This window comes from Lutjanus erythropterus, chromosome 9 (genome assembly GCF_056507025.1).
Source record: "Lutjanus erythropterus isolate fLutEry1 chromosome 9, fLutEry1.hap2, whole genome shotgun sequence".
Classification (NCBI taxonomy): domain Eukaryota; kingdom Metazoa; phylum Chordata; class Actinopteri; order Lutjaniformes; family Lutjanidae; genus Lutjanus; species Lutjanus erythropterus.
This window is the reverse complement of record NC_139325.1, coordinates 38,242,400-38,256,725: the sequence shown is the minus strand read 5'-3', so window position 1 is coordinate 38,256,725 and position 14,326 is coordinate 38,242,400. Positions and strand designations below refer to the sequence as shown.

Below are 14,326 nucleotides of genomic sequence, written 5' to 3'. Positions count from 1 at the left end.
TATTGTACAATTCCAGTACAAATACGCTGATTATTGTACATCTGGCAACACTGGGACAGACTGACACAACCATCTTTAGAGGCACGAGGAGTTGGAATAGTGTGAAGCTGATGCAATGAAATAACCTGAAATAATAAAATTTTGGCTCATTGGAGGCCATGTTTTTATGACTACACGGTTATTTATACATTGCATTGTGCAGACATTTTGAAGGTATTCGCAGCTTCTGAAGGTTTTCAGACAAACTCACATTACAAAAAGCTTTAGGGATGTAAACAGGGACTAAAATCTGCCCCATCCATCAGCAACATGTTGTAAAACTTGCAAGTGGCTGGTAGATTTGGCTCACTTGCCAAAGAAAATAACAATAAATAACACTGGTTATCTGTTGAGTGGCTGGTAAAATAAATTTGAAGATGAACTAGGTATTTTGCTGGTGAACAAAAACATTTATTTTGCACCCTAGGTTTCAACAAAGCTCTGCTACATAAATAAAGAGTACTGAAAATCGGTACTCAAGTACAAGTACTGTTACCTTGCTAAAATATTACTCAATTACAAGTAGAAGAACTGGTGTTACAAATATACTTAAGTAAAACTACTCAGAGTATTAGTTACTTTTAGCCATTGGTGTCACCGTCACCTCTCCTAAGTAGACTTGCAAATTTTGTACATTGCTTGTTTTTTTCTCATTTTAAGTCTTAAGTTTAAATTTCCTTAACTGCACCAGAAAAATAACAATGTCATATGAGGTGCAATTAGTACCATGACTATTGATTAAATATCAATGAATACATTTTTAATTGGTTAAATTTTTAACAGCAGTTATCAATTAATGATCAATCATCGACATCCTTACTCTAAATATGTGCTGCTGCAGCATTTTGTTTTATTTTTTATTTGGTATTGATTCAAATTGTATGTGTAAACAATTGTTGAATGAAAACAATTGATATTTAAGTTCTGTTCAGGGAGGTTCAGTCAAACCTAAAGCCACACACAGTTCACATCTGTGTGTGAACACCGCCACCTGCAGGACGTCAGAGGAACTACAGAATACATAACAGGAAGTAAACCACAACAGACAAATCGAACCGCAGCAAGATTTTTATTCAAAAAAAGCATATATTCAGGAATTAAAGATGCATATACTTACATGTGTAAATAGATAATGTTCAAATACACAAAGTGGGAAAACAATGTGCTTCAGTAGCTGCAATGTCATTATGCACATTGTGCGCATACATGAGAATGTCTATAGGGATGTGATTTTCATTTCATTGTTAAGGACACGTGTCTCCCTGTCATTTCAGGGAGATTCCTCATTTTCTTTCTTTTTTTTTTTGTTTTTGTGGTCTGGGTCACATCCCTCATTGAAAGTTTTTAAAAGCATGACCTCATCACTGCTTAAAATGGAAGACAGCTCCCTCCAGGATCTCTTGCCACCACCACGTCTCAATGAATTCATGTAAGATGAAATAAGACAAAAATCTCTATTCACTTTCTAAAAGTCTGTTTATTCTTCTCTTCTCAGCCTGCAGAACTCAAACTGCATCTGCTCTTAAACTTCAGAGGAGCTTCTTTTAACCATCGGTCCGTTTGTTGGCAGCACGTAGGAGGCCTGCCGCCGACTGGCTGGGGTTCAATCGAGCGGCCTGGGGTTTGTGGGGGTATCTGAAGATGGTTTGGGGGTATTTAAGACAGTTAAGATGAAGGTGGGAATTGAGATACTTCTGTACCTGTTGGTAGGAAGATGAGGGGTATTTGAGAGTTAGGGCAGAGGGGGTGGGGTAAGTCTAGTTGCCTGGTTGGGGCCGTCCCTCGGGGATGAGCGAGGTGAAGAAAGTGCTGATGAAGGACCACGCGGTGGTAAGGAAGCTCGGCTCAGGGAGAGCTGCAGCAGCCTGGTCGTCAGGGCCTCCGCCTCCTTCCTCACCGCTGTCGTCGTCCTCTATACCCTCATCCATCAGACGTTCCTTTGTCACAAATGGGAGGAGACAATCATGGTTAGACACAAAATAGTCAGAGAGAAAACTGATCATATCCTTTAGACTTTGGTTTGTTTTTTAGCAGGAAATCTTCAAAATACGATTTTAAGAAAATCTGGTGGAAAAGTTGGGCCATGCCTAAAAGAACAAGCAATTCATTTTTGGTGCAGATCAGCATCCATGTGCACATCCAATTTTTTCCCCCACAGCTTCTTAACGCTGCTTAGTTGGAATTTTTAGCAAATTTTCAAATTCAGAAACAACCTTTGAAGCATGACAGCCTTTCTCTGAACGGTGTCTTGATTTTCTAGTATTTCTTTCTTTTCTAAATTGTAGCTCAAGCTCTATACTCAGCACAGATGCAAAGTAGATGGCAGATTCGTAGAAGAAGACAACGGACAGAGCATAGAGATTGGTGCAGGGAAATAAAGGTTGTTCAGATCTCAGCTTTTATTGTTTAAGTTTTACTCAGCATGTATTTGACATGACACCGTATAAAGTCTCTATGCAGACTGGTCATTTGTCAACATTAAAAGTCTTGCCTGGAAAAAACAAAAATCAGATTTAACTGCAGTCTGACTTCAAGAGCAACAAATCAGCTGCACAAGTCAAGACTGTTGCATGGTTTTTACTAATGTCCGAGGCAGCTCGATTCACGAGATCATGAATTAACACGAGAAACAAGTTTCAAGCTATGCACTTGAGCAGGTGTGGTTTAACACTAGATGTGACGCAACAAGATGCAACTGTTCATTTGAGAACAACTGCAGCTCCTCCTGCTTCTATAACATCTGGAGATGTTTTTTTTCACTGAAAGAAGAGCAAAAGAGCCCTGAAGGCTGTTCTCGATGTAAAAGATGTTTTCACTCTCCTCTCAACTTGATTCTGGAAGAGTCTGATTCACCGTTTAGCTCCACTGGCCATGTCATATGGTCACTGATCTGATTGGTTGGAGTTAGCCTGTGATAGATGGTGACAGATCAAGCGGCGACCTCCAGGGCTGAAAAATGAAGCCAGTGCTGATGTGACAGTTCAGACAACAGTCATTTGAAGCTGGCTCCAAAATCAAGTTCATCCTCATAGACCCCCATATTAAAATATCTGATTTTAAAACAGAAATAAACACCTTTACAGCCTGGTACAAAAAATCATTTTGGTCTCTAGAGCTCATTTCTCTGTTCTTGACAACTGTACAGGTGAATTTTTAAATAACTCACCTGTTTAAATTACATTAAGGATTAAAGTTCTATGTTAGTAAGGCCGTGCCCGCTGTGGCATCAGAGGTGGCTAGTTGCTAAGTAGCTGCATCATTCATTCCAGCAAGACTATGGATGAAGTGAGGAAGACAATATCCATGTTTTATACAGTCTATGTGATAGGCAGATGATTGTACTAATCACCTGCCAAGTATTTTTTGCAAGTGCCTGCCCTTTTCCAAAACAGTTTCCAAGGATGACTTCACAGATGGTTCGGTGTAACAAACCATCTTCTTGTGTGCTGCCGGTGTGGACTGGACCACAGTGACCAGTACAATGTCAGAGAGTAATGGAGTAACTTCTGCAGGGCTCACACGAGTTTGAACATAGAAGCTGTAGCAGACACTGCACACACACATGCACAAAGGATGGTACAGGGGTTGGTGTGTGGACCATGTTGAGAGCTAAAGACAGAAAAGCAAGGAGGCTGAGAGACACTGTCCCGCTCACCATTTCCTGTATGTCCTGGTGTCTCTCTGCTTCCTCCTGAGGAGCCCTGGGCCTGTCTCCTCCTCGAACGTTCTGCTGCTCTGGTCTGAAGGGAAACCAACCAGCCTGATGTCTGGAGGGAAAAAATAAAACACAAACATAATCATAATCTTAGACTTGTGTTTAAAGTGTTTATCTTTAAAGTCTCTGCAGACACAGCATCCATGCTTGAGAACCATGTCCTACCAAAGAAAACATTAAAAATTATTCAGACAAACACTATAATTCAAATGTTTTGGTGAAAATATTTTTTAGGGATTTATATATATATGGAATATATGTAATTTATGCCTTGATTTTTTAAAAACATTTCTTAACAGCCTTGTCCTGGACAGGAATTTACAACTTCAATTTAAGAATGTGTTAGGAGCTCGAAAAATCTAAAACTAACAACACCTACTGATAAGATACATGTAAAAATGTGCAATTTTAATCATTTTTGTTTTAAGATTTTTTAATGCAAATGTTGGCCCTTTGAAATCGTGTCTGAGATTTCCATCAACTCCATCAGATTTTTCCATAAACATGATTAAATCAGGCATAAAAAGTCTCACTGTCTCACTTCCTGGGTTAAAAAAGGCAGAAATACTGCTCAGGCACAGGTAAACTTTCTACTTTTTGACAAATTCATTACATAATATTGTTATCAGACCATAACATGACAACTCTGTAGATCTTCTAATGCAAAGCAAAATAAGTTATAGTTTCAAAATGTGTCTTATGATTAAAATTAAAGAGCAACTTTAAAAAACAGAACAGCTACTCACTACAACTGAAAAAACGTAACATTTTGTCAACTGCTGATGTCTACATTTAGTAAAATATTTAATCACTAGGAGGTTGGTCTGTTACAAGGTTTAGCTAAGAGTTTGATCTTTTAAAATATATTTTCACAGCATAAGTGAGAAGAAAAAATCAAAACTCCTTCAAAATACAGTTTTGTCCCAATTCTCAAGAATGAAGTGGTACACTGGTGAAAACTGGCCTTTGCCATTTACACACTTTCAGCAAACTGTGCTGAATACAAGTTAAAGCAAATGTGAGACATGCATCTGTAAAAAGTTGTTTTCAGTGTTGTGCAGTGCTGACTTACAGGTAAACGAGCAGCATGGCGCCAACCACCATGACAAACCGGCTAAAGGAGGAGTAGAAGTAGACGATGCTGAGCAGGACGCCGGCACGAGACACTGTGTACAACCAGTCTAACCAATCACGGTTCAGCTCGTCATCGTTCAACACCGCTCCGCCCTGCGCGTTCATCTGGATGTTGGGGTTGGCTGGCTGGTTCTCTGGTAAAGGGTTGCGGTCCGGGTTGGGCCCCAGCGGGGGCTGGACGGCCTCGTTGGCCTGGGCGGGTTGAAGGGGTGAGGGGGAGGGGGACGAAGGAGGGGAGGTGCTGGGAGGCTGAGAGGCGGCTACTGCTGCTTGACTGAGAGGAGGAGGTGAAAAGAAGGAAGGAGAGCGGACGGGAGAGAGGATTCATATTTTTAGAAGAAAATACAACAACACTTCAACCAGAGAGGAGGAAATTACTGATAAAAGGAAAAAATAAAAATTCTTCTGCATTAGTGTTATTTCAACAACAAAATGATTGTCAAAAATCTGAAATTTAATCCTTAAAAGTAGCAGTAAACCAGTAAATTCTTGGTAGTCAAACACAGCATATTCCCACTCACTATTGTTAATAACTGGTAGCAATAGTATGGTAGCAATTAGAAAAAGATTTAATCCACCAAACCAGAGTTTAAGCAGCCACGACCATTTACAGACACGTTTCTTCAACTTACTATTGCATGTAGTAGTGACGTGCGTACATCTGCTGCCACCACAGCATCTGCATGGGCATGTACACAGGGTGGGGGGGCATGTTGGCAGGGAGGCCGCCTTGTAAAGGTACCTGAGCTCCGTCTGGCCTGTGGAAGAATGTCATGTTTGTTGTTAAATGTATTAACAATGTTAACAGTGTAGACAAATACAGTCTAATGACAACAACACCTGCTGATCAGCTCTTTTTAGTTCCACACAAGAAAATTCTTTAACATTTCAAAATACTTTCATCCTTGTGCTTAAACTCCTTGCGTGTACAGTAACCATCACAGACTTCAAACTTTTTTTTCAGTTCTGCTTTCAGTGTATTCAATCCAAAACTACAAACCACAGACACAACAAAATCGTGTTGAATCAGCAGCTCTCTCACACTTTCAGCAAACACTGATTATTATAAGCTTCTTAAGAGGTCTGATTTGTTGCAGAACTCTTGTATTGGACTACATCAGATTAAACAGTCTCTGTGGTATTTTAAAGAATATTTTGAGAATCAGCTGTAAAAAAAATCAATCTGTTGGTTAGGTTAGTTATAGAGGCTATGCTGCATGGATATGAATACAGGTCCAAACAAAAAGTTTGGAAACCACTGATCCAACTCACAGACTTAACTCTGTGTTCCTACTTCGGAAAAAAAGCCTTCTTTCAGTAGGTCATAGCTCTTGTGAGGAAAATTATATTTGGTGTCAGAGTTCCTTACCACTGCGGGACACCAGGGGGGCCCTGAGGGCCGTACTGCGGGAAGCCTCCACGATACCTCAGGCCGTCATAACTTCCAGGGACAGAAGAGGAGGAAGAGGCTGGCTGACTGTCCTGATTTGGTGTGTTGGCAGACAGGGTGGAGCCGGCACTGTCTGAACTCTGCATGATGAGATGGGAACATGGATCAGAAGTTGATCATTTAAAAAAAATCTATAGAAAAACAACTTAATGTTGTACAAAAGGTGTGTTTAGACCAAACCCAAAGTCAAAAGACAAGACATAAGAGGAAGCTTCAAATGTGGTTGTATTGTTGGTGGTGCAGACTGAGGGGGAGACATGTTTATACCAATCAAACAATCTTTGCTCATCCCAAAGCCTTTTGATTCTGCTGAATGTATGGAGACAGACATGGAATGTATGGGTGTCTGGTAAGTTTTGAGATCAGTCAAAAATATGAGCAGTCACATCACATACACAGTCACAACACACAGTCTACAAAATAAACATCTAACTAGGGCTGCCCTCATCAGGGCATTTACTTTTCAACATACAAAATGCCCCACAGTGTTCTGATGACAGTTTTAACAAAAGTAGTCCTAAGGGGAATAAAAGTGTGTATTGCAGAGCACATCACACATCCAGCACAGACCCCAACATCTTGACTCTTCAGTGTGTCATCTTTAGGATTTAGCTGTGTACATTAGTAGCTAGCACAACAAATAAAGCACTAAATCAAACAAGTGGAAGTCATCGTGCTCACAATAATGTTCGACTGAACACAAACTTGCTGTTTCAGTGTGTGGTTTTAGGCTTTTGTGTATCCTAACAACAAAGCTGTCATGAGAGCAGCGTGTCGGTCTACTCACGCCTGAGTCCGAGGCAGAGGAGTTGGCCGTGGAAGGGCTCCGAGGCATGGGTGAGGCCGGGGGGCTATGAGAGGTACACACTAGATGCATCATGTGGTATTCATCCTGCTGCGGGTCGATAAGGACAGGGCACGAGCCCAGGACGTGGGAGGAAGAGAAATAAGAAGAGGACAAGGAGGAGGAGGAGGAGGAGGAGGAGGAGGAGGAAGTGAAGGCAGCAACGGATCACAGAGACAAAACAAGAAAAGAGAGAAAAGAGACAGAGAGGGAGGAAGGATTAGTGTGGAAACAGCCAGAATTCAGACACAATGCTCAGCCTTTGTTGGTAAATCACATCAGATCAGCTTTTGTTTCCCCGGCAGGCAGTCTGTTTCAGTTCCCTCACAGCACACTCGCACACGCTGTGTGTGTCTAAACACACAACAACTGAAACAGTCTTGAAAAAAGTCAGAGAGTGGAAAACTAACTACCTTTGCCACACTTCTTGTTTCACTGTGTATGCAGGAATTGAGCGGTTTGACCAACATTACATTGTAATTGTAATTGTCACAATGAGGGCATGCTACTTTTGATTTAATGTCTTTATTATTTAAAATGTTGTAGATCACTAACATTTCAAAGTGCTTGGCTGTTTTCAAATTAAGCCTTTCATGTTTTTAAGCTAAATTAATGAAAAACACAAGCGCAGTTGAAATAAATCTAAAAGAAACATGTAGTTAGGCAGCTAAATCTTGACAAATTATAGATAACTAATAAAATATCTTTTACAAACACATGTATCATTCACACATGTATCATTCACACATGTATCGTTTTCTACAGGTTGGAGATGACACAGCATTCACCAATGAGAACTGACAGCAAAATGGCAATAAATTAAAAAAAAACAACAACTCCTATAAAATGAAGGAAAAAAACATTTCAAGGGCATTTTTAGGAAATGGACTAAACTGTGTGGGGTGCCAAGCTAAAATTCATCCATGCAAAATATGCCCTTGCTTGAATACACAGAAGAAAAAAAGGCACTGTAGCAGCTCTTACCTTTCTAAGCACATCTCTGAGCTGTAGGTGGTCTTGAAGGAGCCTTCCTGAGTACACCAGCCGCTGGTCTTTGGACAGCTGCAACACAAACACAATACAGACAGTGTGAAGCAGTGTAAACGTGTTTATTCATTAAAACAGCAACAGGCGAGTGTTTTTAGGTCACTGACCGACCCATCTATCTACAGTGTAACCAGACATGGCTGTTTCTAGATTCTAGAAAATACATAAACATGCTTTCTATTCATACAGGCTAAAAATTCCAAATTTGACACGGGATCCTGTGACTCTTCCTAAGACATAAACTGCAACATCTGGTTGAGCTGATACTGACAAGGCTCTCAGAGCAAACCTGGGCCTCAGGGCTAAAATTACCCATGAACAAGAACAACAACTAAAACTCAATGTGTCCCATAAACGCAGCGGTGAGAGTATCTTCTGTTTTTATGCCCCTAACTATGGAAATCAATGTCTCTGGACATCAGAACGACAAGTAAAGACCTATCTTTTTACTATGTGAAGCACTTTGGGCAGCATTTGTGTATTACAGATGCTATATAAATGAAGCTGAGCTGAGTTGACTTGATAAAGACTGTGTGATAAAACCATTAGTGCCAGAAAAGCTACAAAATTGACCTTGTGTTGAAACTATTTTGGACTATTTCGAAGGTCACAAATGTTCATTGAACCTCATCAACAAATATTTTTTTATGATACACTTTCAGCCGCTTCTCTGTCATGACCAGGAAACTGTAATCCTGCACAAACAAACATTAACTATGGGGTCTCTTGAAGGCTGAAAGACTTCAATTGGTTGTTGTTATAACATAAGATATGTGTTAATGCGAGTTAAGTGATTAGGTGTCATTGGATTATATAAGATTAGTAAGATTTGGGATCTAACCCAGCCCAGCAATCTAATCTAAAAGCACACAAAGTGTGTACGATCACATCCTCAGTTAAGGCCCTTTATGAAGAACATTTGGCCGTGATGGAAAACTAAAAGCTGAGGTCTAAAAATAACAGAAACACAAAACCTTTGACCTCATTCTCACTGGTAATACAAATTGCTGTATGTTTTCGCTTCTATAAAATTGTGTTCCTTCTCCTTTTGCAGCATTATCTGATCATTTCATTTCTACTTCTTTGTGTTCTTAAATGTTTGAGCCTCATCTCCCTAAACTTTCACTGACATGCCTCCGTTGTTGCAAAATAGCCAAACAAGCAAAGAACAACTCAGCTTTGAGCAGATTTGTGCATTAAATTTACTCTCAAAATTTAACTTAAATCACAATCTATTAAGTATAAACTGAGCACTGCTGAAATATTTTTTCTTAATTTCAAAAGTTTTAAATCTGAAGTGTAGAAACATATATGAAAACGACAGTGTTCCCCATGTAACTGAGCAACTCATCCATGAAAATGCGGCAGTCCATTTATTGAACATCATCTATATGAGGAGATTATTTTTCACCACAGGTGTGAGCAGGAGGCAGGTGCTCTATTGTGCACAAACCAACACAATGTACCTATTTAACAACCTGAACACAGTCATTATTCAGGATAAAGACAGGAACTTTTGTCTTTTTTGTTTTTTGACTGTTTGGAGCATACTAAACACAGTGTTCGGAGAGCAGAGATGTGGACTGTGTTGCAGGTGTCCCTTCTGAAAAAGCTACAAACATTTTACAGCCACCTTTTAAACCTTTGGGGGGAAAGTGTGTGGCGCTCATGAGAAACACTGTTAATGGAGCAACAGTTTGATTTTTTTTCTTTATCTTTTTGCACTGCTAAATGCTTCAAGTGTGATGTGTAATTGTCGATAAATCTGCTGATTTTTTTGTTTGCAATAAATCAAGTCATAATTAATTCTATAAAATTTCAAATAATTATGAAAATTATCATCATTATCTCCTTCAAATTACTTATTTTGTCCAACTAACACTCAAAAACCCAGACTCAAAATGACAAAGAAAAGCAGAAAATTTACAAAACATTTACGAAGCAGGAAGCAGTAAATGTTTGACATTTTTGCTTGAAAAATGGCTGAAAACATTAATTGTTGTAGTTTTAATTTCAATATGTTAAATTAATATGTGAATTATATTAATTTAATTATAATATAATATAATATAATACAATAATATATTAATTTTGATTTGATACAATATTGCTCATTCTGTCTATTAAGTCAGCTATGAATAGATATTTCCCAGAGCTGAAACAAATCAATTAAGTGATGCACAGAAAATAAATTGCCAACTATTTTGATAATTGTTTTATTCTGTAAGTAATTTTTAAGGAAATGTGTTGACCAAGAAGTTGCAAATGAACTTCCATACACTGATTTTCAAATAAATATTCAAATATTTGTTTGTTCTGGTTTCTCAAAAGTGAAACTCCACTTGATTTGCATTATATTAAACTGAATATCTGTTGGTTTTGAACAGACATCTGCTTATTTGTTCATTGTCAATTGCGGATTTATTGTACTTTCTTTTGATACAATTTAGCTAAGGTCAAGGCCAAAATGCATCTAAATCTGTGTCCTAAACATCATCATAACCTTTAAGAAATCCCTCCTGGTCCATGAAGTCTTTTTCAAGAGAATTTTAATCCCCTCTGACACAAATGAAGCCAGAACTTGAGCCAAAAAAGAAAATCGTGAGAGCTACTTACCGGTTTGCTGGGGTACACGTTGGAGATGTGACTCTTCAGCCTCTCCACGGTCCAGTTGAGGAAGCAGTTGATGGTCTGGTCTTCATACTTCTGGTTGGGGGCCTTAATGACCAGGGTTACAGGACTATCAAGTGCCCCAGAGTCCATGGCTCATACTACCAGCAGGCTGGGCTCTGAAGAATCTGAGCTCAGGGAAACTTAATGTCACAACTCAGGACTCACCTGAGGACAACTTTCCCTCAAATCCTCTCCATTCTGGGCTCAGCAACACACCTAAAACTGTCCCTGCTGAGTTGGGGGGGGGGGGGGGGGTGTGGTTCCCCCTCTATACCATCGGCCTCATCTGTTGGGAAGGTTGGTGGATTCCAGTTATATCGATGGGGAGTTCTTCTGTGGTGACAGGTGGGATTTCTGGTGAAAAGAGAGGAGAGAGGAGTTTGAGTGTCTTTACTGGGAAGGAAGTTTTTCCATACACTATGGATTGACAGTGTCATACTAAATCATATTACACCTGGCTGTATAGCGTTATTATTATTATTACTTTTATTTGACCACCCATTACGTTAAAATATTTTTCACTTCAGCCATATTTAGATGATAAATAAGTGTGCAGTCAGCTGCCAGTCACTTTATAAGCTATAGTTTGTGGTGCTGTTGAATTGTACTGCACTATAAATTAGAGACACCTCTCAGAATAACATATTACCCTACAACAGCAACATAAACCATAGCTTCCAAAATTACCGTAAAACTGAATCTCTCTAAAGCTGTCAATAGCCTTCTTGGAGGCAGAGGTTATTGCAGGGTGGTTGTTTGAGATTGTGGTTTTGGCTAGATTTTCCTACTAAACAAGGAATCAGGGTGCTAAATGAACTTGTCTGTTCACAGGCCAAATGTTTAGTGAATGGTCAAATTTTACTTTCAGCAGACTACTTTTTTGGTGGACTACTTTTTTTGGCTGGTCAGAGAAGCAAATCTACCAGTTATTTGCATATTTTACAAGAACTTATTTGACTGGTAGTAATTGTGTGCCCTGCAGGGACCTGAGTGTAAACTTGTAAAGTGAAATTATATGACCAGTAGACTAACGTCTGCATTATAAATGATCAGTATTTGGCTCTCGTGTTCTTCTCCTGCTCAATATGAGTTTAGCCTCTTAAAACTATAGTATGTGGTGGCAGAAGTTTCAGAGTGTGTGTGTGTGTGTGTGTGTGTGTCATCATGCCAAAATGTAGTCGCGGAGACACCTGCTGTAGCAGCAGCTACCACACAATCGGTTTTGAGTACTTCGCCAGGTGTTTATATGTCTGTCAGTTTGTCTGTGGGCAGATTTTGTCGCTGCAACAGCGTCACAACCGCGCAAGATGCTGTCTGGAGATCAAACAGGAGGCTGAGTTTGAAGATGGGTGTCTGTACTGAGCACTCATGTAATAATGTAGTATTGACTACTGAGGACTCATAGGTTCATAGGAAATATTAGCATGTTGATAGCATCAAAACTTGTGTGACCTGGTCTGACATTAAACACGACCTGTGGCCACAAAAAGATACTCTTTGGCCACTAAGTATTCCATTTAAGTGGCCACCAAGTTTTCCAAATATTGTGAGCCTTCAACAACACAACATTACAGTTCCACAAACATTCTGATTCCTTTGCGCCTTTTCATTTCATTACCAGGTAACTACAGATATCCTGGGGTTACTGAAGTATGGGTTTACTAAGATGACTCAAACTGTTCATGCGACCCTTACAGAAGACCTTAAGAAGAATTGAAGTGACTATGATATGACATATCTAATGCCTTGCAGTGAATGCTGCCAGAGACGTGGAGCTTGGTTTTCATCAGCACTTTCTGACTGTTAATTAGGTAACGTCATACTGATGGTTATCTTAATCTACAGGTTAATAATACATCATACCTGTTCATAATAGTGGATTTACCGTATATTGTTATTGATAAACTGTACATAAAAAGTAACTAATTTAAGTTATCAAATAAATGTAGCCCAATTAAGTAAAAAGCACAATATGTTCTGCAAAATTTAAGTAAAGGATAAGTATAAAGTAGCAGAAAATGGTTCCTCTACATTTTGACACTAAGAATTTCATTTTTATTGCAAATTGGTTCCAAGTATCAGTTATCGGCCTCCTTGATTACTAATAATCAGTATTGGCTCTGTATAAAAAACATATAATCAGTCCTAAGTTATAATTTATTGTTGTAAAACAATGGAGCTCTATTACACACGGCTATCAGGCATTGGCTTTACACACTTTGAGATTAATTCATTTTAGGTTTCGGTCTTCCCATGAGACTTGTTGACTTTAAGGACAAATATAGAATATCACCAGGCACTGGAGCGCATACACACAGTACATAAGCTGTATCTAGCCTAGCTGATAATAATCACGTAGCTACGTCTGTATTTCATGGGGGGAAATCATTCAAGCATCAAAACAGAAAGTAACCGCAGCTCAGGTGGGGCCATGAGTTTGAGTTTACAGTAACACCTGCCATGTTGCGTCATCTTCACAGTAAACTGTCAAAACAACTTACTGTAAGTCACCCAGAGTCAAGCTAAACCCGGCGATTCCTGATTAAAGTAGCTACTTCTACTGTTTACCAGTGAAAGCTTAATGTTCACAAACAACAAACACACTCACTACACCAGCTTTATAAGGCAGCTCGCACCTCGCAGCTCGGCTCATATTTTGACCCTTGTCTTGAAGCCAGGGTAACACGGTTAGCTTGTTGGCTAACGTTAGCTCCGCTGCTGCTTTGCGATAAATTCTGTTGCAATGACGAACCGTTTCCGATGTGACAACACGCGAAACCGTCTGAACTCCGTCAACACGAGTCATATCATCGCTTCAGTGTGCTTTCTCCCTGTACCTGTTAACTCCGGTGGCACCGTCGTCTCCTCTTCGTCCCAGCTCTGCTCGCCTCCTGCCTTGTTGTTGTAATGTCGGGTGTGAGAGCGGAAACACGTCATCATCCGCTCCACAACAGCTGATCAGAGGGGGAAAAATGCTGATCATCCAGAAAGACAGGTCCGAGGATATTTAAACGGCGTTAATGTGTGAATAACAACATGAAATAAACGAAGTAACACTAAAATTACTACTGCCCAAAACGGTGTAGCTAGTTAGCTAACTAGCTTGTAACTTTTGAGGGACTTGGTTGCTAGGAGACACAACTATCGAGTGTCATGGTGGGCGCATTAATTTTGTAGTTCTGAGGACAAGTGTCTCGACACAAATGTTTATAAAGGGTTACTTTAAAAATATATTCTGGTCAAGTTACTGATTACCTGTTCAATCACAATATTAAAGTAATGTAACTATTCCTTTCAGTAACGCTTCAGTTTCAAGGTCCCATAATTTCAGGTAAATTTCTTAGAAATTATCCACAAATTACCTACAAAGGACCCCCAGATTTCATGGTTAATTATGTGATATTAGCACCCCTATCATATAGCT

At 39.5% G+C, this 14,326-nt stretch overlaps 1 protein-coding gene across 1 annotated transcript; it reads right to left on the bottom strand.

The window, feature by feature from the left end:
• Window positions 1–1,094: 1,094 nt before the first annotated feature.
• herpud2 (HERPUD family member 2) lies at window positions 1,095–11,147 on the bottom strand. The gene is made up of 8 exons (XM_084727537.1): window positions 10,846–11,147; window positions 8,167–8,244; window positions 7,126–7,233; window positions 6,258–6,418; window positions 5,521–5,646; window positions 4,827–5,162; window positions 3,695–3,806; window positions 1,095–1,976 (listed from the first exon to the last, which is right to left on the bottom strand). The coding sequence occupies exons 1-8, from the start codon at window positions 10,990–10,992 to the stop codon at window positions 1,797–1,799; spliced, it is 1,248 nt and encodes a 415-aa protein (XP_084583663.1). The 5' UTR covers window positions 10,993–11,147; the 3' UTR covers window positions 1,095–1,796.
• Between the last annotated feature and the right edge of the window lie 3,179 nt (window positions 11,148–14,326).